Consider the following 10,895-nt stretch of genomic DNA (forward strand, 5'->3'; position numbering starts at 1 on the left):
AAATTTGAGATTCAGTTTTGGAACTTCCTAATTTTACTTCTATGAGTATTTCCTCTTTCTTTTCTCTCTTTAATTTTTTTTCACTGCTATTTCCTGAAAAAGGAACATTAACTAAGAACAGATTGACCAAAAATGATGGAAGCAAGACAATTTTCCTATCTATTAATACTTCTAGTGTATGTATGTGTAGGTATGTATTTACCCTCAGAACAACACACAACTCAGGAAATTTTTTAAAATAGAAGTTTGCTAATCATGGATTTGAAGACTAAGAAATAAAATTTACTTTACTAATAAGAGTAAAAAGAGTTTTCCTTTAAATCATCATCAAAAAAAAAAAACACCAGTTTTTGTTATATTTTTTCTAGTTACCTTTTTTTCTATTTATTGATACTGACATTCTTTTATCATCCTGTAAACATTTAGAGAACACCGTAAAACACAGATTCATAAACTATTTGCAACCAACAGACTTTGAGATTATGAGAGGAAGAATAGAATAAACATATAAACAAATGGTCAACAATCATGACTATTCAATTTACTTTCAAGATGAGATTCCAAAAGACAAATGAAGTGATATTTCTTGTGAAAACAATAAATGAATGCTTGGTAAAGGCTGTAGAAGTGGCAGCAATGGGTTAACTAATTTATAGTCTAGCAAAAACACCTGAGTCATATATTGGAATTTCTTTGATGAAGCATAGAGTGGAGATGGATGGGGCGTTTTAGAAGCCAGCATCATTGACCCAGAAAGCGGCAGATTCCTTAGCAAAGCCTAATAATAGAGTTCAGCTTGATCCATCATCCACATCTGATGTCATACGCGGACTTCTAACAATGGTACTCTTAAAATATTTAGAAAATTAGATTTCTGGTTCTGATACTGATATGCTGGGTAGCCAATCTGAAATAGACATTCTCCATCGACTAGTGCCCACCAACTGCATTCTTTGCATAAAACTTTGAGATTTTCTTAATAGAGAAACTCTGTAATATAAAGAAGTGGTTTTTGCCTTTTCTTTTACAAAGAGAATAATATCAGGTACACATTTACACTGAGTTGCATCAAGAGCACTGTTTTGTAGACTTGAAAAATCATCACTGCCAGGCTAATAGTGGTGACTGTTCATCTCTTCCTGGCAACCAGTTGTTGAGGCCAAATCTAAGGACACTTCTCCTTTGACTAATTAGACACAGCTTGAAATCTCCTCCCATGACAATGTGTCAGCTGACACTTGAGAAAACCAAACTTAGGGATATTTAGTTTAGGACTAATTCTGTACTTGATCTTACCTGCTCATGCTGCTTGTTAACCTAAAAGCTGGCATCTAGTTCTGGCTTTCATGATAACAATCGGACAGTATGTGGAAAGAAGTAACCCAACTATGAGTTGACTAGAGATACAGAAAAGTAAAACCTGTGTTTGTATAAGAAGGCATCCCATTGCAACTGCCTTGCAACTCCCACAGGAAAAGATACAAAACCTTACTAGGTTATGCACTAAATGTCTGTTTACTCTGCATTGCCCATTCATTATCAACCATCAAAAAGCATTTGGGGAAGCCTTAGACAAGACTGGCCATTTAGATTTATTCAGGAGGCTACAAATTACTTCCAATTTTTTTCCCCCTACAAACCAAAATGGCATCTACATTGGGTTGCTGGATCAATTCTGTCAAACCCTGTGACTTAAGCACATCCAATCTTGATTAGAATGGCAAACTTGAGTCTTAAAGACATCTACTTATGGAACAACAATATTACAACAGATTTTTCCTGGGAATATCACAGAAATCCAACACTGTAAGCAGATTCCCTAAATTTAAATCCTAGTTCTACATCTTCCTCGTTGATTTTAGGCACATCCTTAATCTTTCTATGCCTTAGTTTCCTTATCAGTAAAATAAGGCATTCTTAATACCTAGGCTTCATGTTTGTTGCTGTTGTTGCTAAGCGCCGTCGAGTCAGTTCCGACTCATAACAACCCTGTATAGGGTTTCCAGGAGTGGCTGTGGGCTTGAAAGACTGACCTTGTGGTTTGCAGTCTAGTGCCACACCGAGACTCCAGAGTAGTTGAAAAAAGTAAATTATTATACAGAACATAGTGTGGCACATCATAAGCATTCAATAAACGCCAGCTGCTATTATTATGTCACCCTTTAAAAACATACTACATTAGGCCTTTTCCAGTCACAAGACATTTTATTAAAATCTTCTAATTTCATTGAAATAGCCAGTGAAACCACTGTGCTATTGCGACATTTCCCCTTAAAACCCTGAGGCACCGCTCAACAAGAAATATCCATATTACCCTCACAATGTTCTAGTAATTACTAAGCAAATGTTGTCTGTACAGCAGCTTCCAATTCCTCTTATGTTGTATGTTACTAGTTTTAGAAACCGAATCTACGTTTCCTCTTTTGGTAAAATCAAGGTAAAATATTAACGACTTAGATGTCAGAAAGGGGAAATGGAAAAGAGTTTTTCCAAAATGAAATTGATACAAAAAAAGAACTCAGGTCTGGCTTGCTTTCTCACTTTTTCCTTCCATCCATCCATCCATCCTACATACTTCTTTTTTTTCCTCCTCATTCTGTCTTCATTTTTCTTTTTAGTTATAATGAATCAGGGGTTCTTTCTTTCTTTGTTTTATTTTGTTATGTATGGGAAAACACAATGAAATCATTCACAAACAAAATAAGTTATGCAGAACAAAACATGCAACAAAAGCGCACAACAGAGACAGGATTCCAGAGCAGAACTTACCCCGCGCTTTAGGCTCCTGAAGCAGTGGATTTTGGGTTTGGAGGTCATGAACTCGTTGAAGCGATGGGAGAGGGGTTCCTTTTGCTGCTTGGGAGACTGGGGGCCGTTGGGAACAGCAGAGGGTGAGGCAGAGGCAGGGGGAGGAGGGGGAGGCTGATGGGGGGATGTTAAAAGGGACATAAGCTACATGTAAGAGATGGAGCAGTGATAGAGTAAAAATCAGAAACAAGAAGATAAGACACAAAACAAAAATAAGCATCAAATCATATGTGAAATCCAACGCAAGTAAAACACAATCAAATATTTAGGCCATGATCCAAAAGAAAACATGTAGAATATGTTAAATGAAGAATAGGATGAAAGTGGGAATTTTAGTTAAGTAATGCAACGGAAGAAGAGCAAGAAATATTTGACAAGAAGCTCATGCAGACTTTCACATGCAAACTACAGTTCTAATTAGTTATCTGAAATCAGTTTAAGCCAGAAGGTAAATGAATATTTCAAAACTACCTAAACTACATAGCTTGATGGGAGGAAATGAAAGACCTTAAGTGCTACGGTGAAAAGAGCAAAACAAGTCTTTCAAAATAAAAAAATTAATATAATCTAATGTTAAAGCAGTAGTGTTGTCTTGATCCTATTTTATGTCTCCAGGTTAATGCTGTCATGCACCTATGTACCTATCACACTAAAAAACACACACACAAAATGAAAAGTTATGAACCCGTGGTAGCCATTCAGTTAGAATTGCTATTAAAATTCTGTGCATTATCCCCTTTCCCAGCTGAGGCAACCAGCAGTCTAGAGGACCCAGGTGTGTAAGGAGGGATGGAAAACAGCTGAGAGGCCATCAATCTGTTAGTGTGCGTAACACGGTACAAGCAATGCATCGGAAACAACACATATGGCCATGGCAAGAAACCACCACCAAAGAGAAATAGTCTTAAAATAAAACAGCACACGAGCCTGTTGCATTCGAAAACTAAACGTTTAAATCTTATTCCTTTAAGATTAAAAAAGTCAGAATCTCCATACTTTGTAAAACTAATTTTACAATCATCAGTACCTTATTTTTCTTGATGAACGGCCATAACTTTCCTTTGGATTTGCCACCAAATTTGAGTTCTGGTTTGCCTTCTCCTCTGGAATTGGAAAGGCTGGTTTCGGACACTGTGCGTTTCATTGGCTGAGTATAATCTTCAAATTCAATGTCTCCAGGAGGCTCAAATCCTGACTTATAAGCTTCTATCACGAGCTGTGAATCCTGAAATTATACACACAAATACATTCAAATAGGCACTTTGCATATAATGAATTTGATATTAGCTTATACAGATAGTTTTGAATAAAGCTTTGTTTACTGAGAATACATTTTTCCTAGTAATCAATTTCATTAAAAATAGCATAAGTATAATTCATAAAACTACATATTTAATTAAGATTTGAAGGCACTTTTGATAACCATTTTTTTCTTGAATTTTAGAATCAAATATTAATTAAAAGTGGTGGCTCTGTAGGATAAGCATTGGACTGCTAACCACAAGGTAGGCGGTTGAAGCTCACCAGCTGCTCCGTGGGAGAAAGATGAGACTTTTTGCTCCTGCAAAGATTTACAGCCTCAGAAATCCTATACAGTGTCACTCTGAGTCAGAACCAACTTGACAGCACGTAGTAATAACGTTAAACGAAAAAGTATCACTGAAACTATTAGTTTCTATGGAGCAGCTGGTGGGTCTGAACTGCCAATCTTGTGGCAGTTCAGACCGCCACACCAGGACTCGTCTATTGTAATTATCATTGTTTTATACATATATAATAATAGTAAATATATACTTGTTGTTAAGTACTGTTGAGTTGGTTCCAACTCATAGCCAGTCTATATTGAGTTTCCAAAGAGCAGCTGTTGAGTTATCCTAACAGCACCACACCATATACATACATACATATATATACATATGTTGTTGTTGTTATATGCCGTGGAGTCGGTTCCGACTCATAGCGACCCTGTACAGGGTTTCCGAGGTTGTAAATCTTTACGGGAACAGAAAGCCTCATCTTTCTCCCGCGGAACAGCTGGTAGTTTCGAACTGCTGACCTTGCGGTTCGCAGCCCGATTCATAACATATAATATTCTTGAAAAATACAGTAATAAAAAAGTCTGGTTCCACCGCATAACATGGATGAACCTTGAGGGCATTATGTTGAGTGGAATTAGTCAGTCACAAAAAGAGAAATACTGCATGGGACCACTACTGTAAATGACTAAGAAAAAGAACCCATACTAAGGGGAGGGGAGGTTTCTTGGCTGGTTACGGGGATGGGGGGGGGGGGGTGGGGGGAGGGAGAGGAAAGTGGAACACAGGGTAGAGAAAAGACACAGGATATTTTGGGTGCTAGGAAGGGGGGCAATATATAAGAAGGGAGAGGGGAATGGAAGAACAAAGCAGATGTGAGAACAATTAGGCAGGTTTGCATGGGCTAAGTGGGACAGAGGTAAAGAATGATGTATGCACAACCTTGGAACAACAGGGCTCTGGGATAACAGGGATTGTGACATGGTTGGAATGGGGGAAGGGGAGAGATAATGTTAAGATGCTTGGCTGTCTTTTGAATCTTAGTTTCCCTTGCATATACCATTATAAAATAGACACTGGAGGGGAAGAAAAAGGAATAGCCAGAAATATCACCATAGAAAGCTTGTAAGTCCGTCTTCTGCCTATACTGATTGGAATACCTAAAATGGGGCTACAATGTGCCCAGTGAAAGAGGTTTCCTGTGGAGCCTCTGCATTACATAAGACCATAGGTGGAATCCTGAACAGCATCCAGAATCTTCAGAGGTGGGAAATGTCCACTTGAAATGACAAGCAGACCAGCCTGGAGCAGCTAGAAGAACAGAAGATACTTCTTGAAAGAAAGACTGACAGGAAAAATACAAAACAACTTAACAGCAGTCTGACTGATTACTACAAGAACAAGCAAGTTGCTCACCCAGGAGACATCAAGGCAAGTGGTTGGGTCCCCTCACAGCAAACCCCCTTCCAAGACTAAGATTCAATGGGAATACATGCTCTGATTGGTGACCATGTTCATCACCAGTAAGGGGAAGTGACGGAAAAACAGCAATGAAGCTGCGAGCTAAGCCCTACAACGTTCAATAGACTCCTGTGAACCCAGGTGGAGACTTGGTTGGCCAGCAGTGTGGCAAGACCTGGGGACTCTTGGGCCCAGAGTCAGTGACATAGTCATGGAGGACTAGAGTGGACAGTGAAGGGTCCAGCTGATAAGAGGGGGCATATGCACAAGAACACCCACACTTGCAGATAATACCCACTTGACCTGGCTTCAATGACTGGATGATCAGACTCAAGTAGAAGAAGAAATTAGAGGAAAAAAAAAAGTAATCTGATACAATTTGATGAACTTGACCTACACCTATGGATGCAGTAGCTCAAAAGAGGGAACACAGATAAGTAAAGGGAGACAGACTTTCCTCCAGAGACAACACAGAGAGAATGCCTTCCCCTAGAGTTGGCTTTGGAATTTTAGCCTCCAAAACTGTGAGAATAAATTTCTGCTTGTTAAAGCCATCACTTGTGGTATTTCTGCTATAGTAGCACTAGAGAACTCAGACACTGGTTCATTGTTTGTCCCACCCACCCCCACTAGAATGTAAGCTTTCTCTGTTTTTCTTCTATTGTATGGTATGCAATTAATTTAGCTGAATAAATTAATGAACAGTGTGCAGAAACCTATTTGGCATCATAGCAACACTATGGGGTAGCTGCACATAAGAGGAATTGGCCAGGAAGCAAACCTGAGTCTTGCTTATGAAAGTTAAGAATTCTACCACTGAAGCTCCACATTTTTAATTAGTTGTAGTTCTTTCAGATAATACTTAAATTATACTTATGCCAGAGACCGACAATTGTCTTCCAATAGCCAATCACCCTCCTTCTTAGTAACAAGAACCCTGATTGTTTAAGTGAGCACATTGCCATCCAGCTAAAAGTTTCTTTCTCTATCCTTTTGTACAGTGGGATGCAGCCACATGGCTAAATTTTGACCTTCAGTATGCAATTTTAGGAAGTCTCTTCAAAGGAATGGCCTAAGTCCTTCTCCATATTCTGCTTTCTTCAATTTAGTTGTTATGGTTGGGGCACCAGGAGTCAAATCACAAGGTTGAAGATCATATAATCAAAGCTATGAATTGGAAGGAGCATGGATCCATGAAGACTTTATGAGCCATCTACCTCCAAACAGCATTTACATGAGAGAAAAAGTAAACAATCTTATTTAAGACACAATTGTCCCTGTTATATGAAAGCCAAGCCTTCACTAGCAGATTAAGTTCCACGGTCATGACATGTGTGCAGCAACTACAATGATCTATTAGAGTCAAAATACAACCACTTGACATAACAGAAACACTAGTTGTTACATGCTGTTCAGGCGATTCCAAATTATAGTGAGTCCACGTGACAGAGCAGACTTGCCCTACAGTGTGTTCTAGGATGTAGTTTTTACAGAAGCGGATTGCCAATTGCCAAGGCTTTCTCCCATGGAGTCACTGAGTGAGTCTGAACTTCCAACCTTTCCATGGATTTTAGCTGCCAACCTTTCAGAGAGCTACTGGAAATTCTTAACTATTACACCACCAGAGCTTCTTAAATGGAAACTAACCTTAAAGACATAAATGAGTTTGAACTTTTAGATAATCAAATATTATAAAACTGTGTTAAGGGAAAGGTATTCAGCTTGTTGGTTGGTAGCAGGGCTAGGAGTGTATCGGTCTATTTAGATAATGATTAAATCACCTCCTCCAAGTATTCATTCAAATGTAACTTCATAACATAGTACCATCCCCCAGGCACTTCCTATCACCTTTGCCTACTTTGTTTTTTTTTCCAAATGCTAAACCTTCTGGAAAACTCTAAATAATATTCTCTCTCTCTCTTTTTTTTTAAACTGTCATATCTGCTTCAGAACAGTGTCTGGCACTTGTGAATGAGTAAGTAGCTTCAAATATGTGCTAGACATTAGACTTGGTTTAAAAGTAGCAAGAAGAAGATGATGGAGTTTGGAAGAAAGAATGCTGACTTCTAGAGCTAGACAGACAAATTTACTATGTGGCCCTGGGCAAGACGGTAACCTCTGTGAGTTCAGGGTTCTCTTCTGCACATCATGGTGAGGACCACAGGCCTGGAAAGAAGCAGGTGTTTAGTAAATGTCCAGTGAATAATGAGAAGCACCAGTAACTTTTCTCAAGATTTAAAAAAGGATATATAATAGCAATTAAATGTGAACAGGGAGAGAAAAAGACAGTACAAGGGAATGGAAACTTTCATAAAAATACCTTAAGATCAAAGCATTGGGACCATAATGAACCTTTCCCAAAATTGAATCCGCATATGAAGATTAACTTGGAAAACACAGAAGAGATGTTATGAAAGGTAAAGAAAATGTGCAGGGTAAGATGACTTATATTGATAAAGGAAGATCTGATCTTTGAATTCCTCAAAGAAGAGAGAGCAAAGTGAAACATGAATTCATTCAAGTAAAGACTCAAAGGAGGTGAGGGAGTGAACCCTGCAGCTATCCAGGGAAGAACATCCTAGGCAGAGGGTACAGCTGACATTTTCAAGGAATACACAGGAAGCCACTGTGGCTCTCTGAACACTGAAGAGAACAGATGACATCAGAAAGACAGTGGAACAGGAAGTGTTCTAGAGTTTATTAGGGCTTTGCGGTCCTGGATGACTTTGGTCTTTCCTCTGAGTGAGACAGAAGCTCCTGGTAGGTTCTGAGCAGAGGAAGCACATGATCTAACTTATACTTAAAAAGATCTCTCTGGTCTCTGTGTTAAGAATGGATTGTCAGGGACAAGGACAAAAGTAGGGAAATCAGTTAGATACCTCCTGCAGTAATCCAGATGCAAGATGATTGAGCCTTGGAACAGGAGAGTAACAGGGGAAGTGGTGAGAACTGGTTGAGATCAGAATATATTTTGAAGGTTGCTGTTGTTGTTAAATGCTGTCAAGTCGGTTCTGACCCATAGCAACGCTGTATAGGGTTTCCGAGGAGCAGCTGGTGAGCCTGAAACATAATCTTGCAATTTACACGGCTTTGCAGTCTGCTGCATTAACCTACAGCACCACACTAGGACTTTGAAGGTAGATACAAGTTTGAGAAAAGGGAGGTATCAAGGATGACTCCAAAGTCCAAGTAACTGGAAGGATGGAATTGCTGTCATATCCTCATTAACCAAGATGGTGAAGGCTATATGAGGAGAGCATGTTTGAAAAAGACAGTCAGGATCTCCATTTTGAATATGTAAAGCACCTATTAGACATCTGTGGGGTATATGATTAACTCTACCCAAAGATCATGGTCTTTGTCCCTGGCTCCTGGGAAGTAATCTCTAAACCTTTGGGATATCCATAGTATTTGGTTGGAGTCAGGGAGGGGCTCCAGATCACCTCCAAGAGTTTATGGTAACGAGATGACTTGTGTTGGATGGGGCTTTGTTGTTGTTGTTAAGTGCCATTGAGTTGGTTCTGACCCATAGCGACCCTGTATAGGGTTTCCAAGGAGCAGCTGGTGAGCTTGAACTGCGACCTTGCAGTTCAAATGGCTTTGCAGTCTGGCGCATTAACCCACAGCGCCCCACCAGGACTCCTTGGATGGGGCTAGCAATGTCAAAAAGACCTATTACTTGATATCAACCCAACTTTCGGGAAGGGGTGCATAGCTATAGATTGAGTTTAACCATGTGGACAGGATCAATCAGTCAGGCCTACTTAATGAAACCCCAGTAAAAACTCTGAACACTGAAGCTCAGGTGAATTTTCTCGTTGGTAATGCATGGGAGGGTGACATATCCCTTGGAACCTCCTAGACCTCATTCTACGAGTCTCTTTATCTGTACACATTTTGCTATAATAAAACTGTAATTGCATCTATAGCACATTCCTGAGTTCTGTGAGTCATTCTAGTGACTTATCAAACATAAAGTAAGTTAGTAGGGATCCAAAAATTTGTAGAGAGTAAGACAGAGGTAAAGGGGGCCTTAAGGCCCCTGAGCTTACAGCTGTTGATTCAAGAGCGTATTAGGAATTCCCAAATTTGTAGCTAGCAGGTCAGAAGTGAGGGTGCTGTTGGGGCCCCCAGACATGTAACTGGTGTCTGAAGTCTTGGGCAGATTTGGCAATTTGGAGCACTGTGCCCTTTATAGCTTGAGATCTAGCCTCCCTCCAGGTAGCTATGGTGAGGAGAAAAAACTGCATTAGCAATTGGTGTCAGAGAAGAGCCCCCAGATACCTTGACATGCAAGTGTAGTTTGGGGAGGAAGTCCAGGTATTGTAAAAATTGCATGTCAGGATTGAGATGGAACATAAAGCTCTGAGAGTCTATAGATCACATTAAGAGATGAATGTGAATAATAAAGAGGTCTAGGTACTAAGCTGTGAACATCTGAAAGTTAAATGGTTAGGAGAACAAACAAGAGACAGACCAAAGAGGAGGATAAAAGCCATTACAGTGGGATTTCCTAGAAGCCAAGAGAAGGAGGACAAAGTAAAGTGGGTGGCTAAGTGGGGGCCATTGCAGCTAGCAATTTAAGTCAGATGAAGACTTATTGGCAACATGGAGGTCGTTGGTAAAACAGAATTAGAAGTGATATCATAGAAAACAAGGCTGCTATCATGAGCGTTACAGTGACTCTGTGGATTCCTTCCATCTTCTTTTGATGCTTTCTGCATCATTCAATAATGTGTCCATAGAACCCTTCAATACCGAGGTTTGAATATTTTCTTCAGCTCCCTCAGCTTGAGAAATGCTGAGTGTGTTCTTCCCTTTTGATTTCCTAACTGTAGGTCTTTGCGCATTTTACTGCAATATATATGTGTGTGTGTTTTTTACCTTTATATTATGTTTTATTTATTTTTAATGTTTTATTGTGAATTATGTGATAGTTTACACAGGAGAACATTAGATTTACATTCATCCTATCATATATAGTTTCATTGCCATGGTTACAATCCCCTCCATGCATCATCAACCAACCAAAGGCTGGTTGCAAGCCTGCGCCCCAGTCGTCAGCACACAGCTCCTCTCCCTCTCTGGGTC

At 39.6% G+C, this 10,895-nt stretch overlaps 1 protein-coding gene across 3 annotated transcripts in view; it reads right to left on the reverse strand.

Moving 5' to 3' along the window:
* FNBP1 (formin binding protein 1) overlaps positions 1 to 10,895 on the reverse strand; it is a 181,638-nt gene that overhangs the window by 20,379 nt on the left and 150,364 nt on the right. For 2 of the 3 annotated variants that reach the window (XM_006834870.1, XM_006834869.1), the window contains exons 9-10: positions 3,836 to 4,033; positions 2,770 to 2,952 (exon numbers count right to left, since the gene is read on the reverse strand). In XM_006834870.1, coding sequence (XP_006834933.1) covers positions 2,770 to 2,952; positions 3,836 to 4,033 — 381 coding nt within the window. The remainder of the gene's footprint in view (positions 1 to 2,769; positions 2,953 to 3,835; positions 4,034 to 10,895) is intronic. The other variant, XM_006834871.1, reaches the window with a different exon arrangement.

Source organism: Chrysochloris asiatica, unplaced genomic scaffold (assembly GCF_000296735.1).
Source record: "Chrysochloris asiatica unplaced genomic scaffold, ChrAsi1.0 scaffold00014, whole genome shotgun sequence".
Classification (NCBI taxonomy): Eukaryota; Metazoa; Chordata; class Mammalia; order Afrosoricida; family Chrysochloridae; genus Chrysochloris; species Chrysochloris asiatica.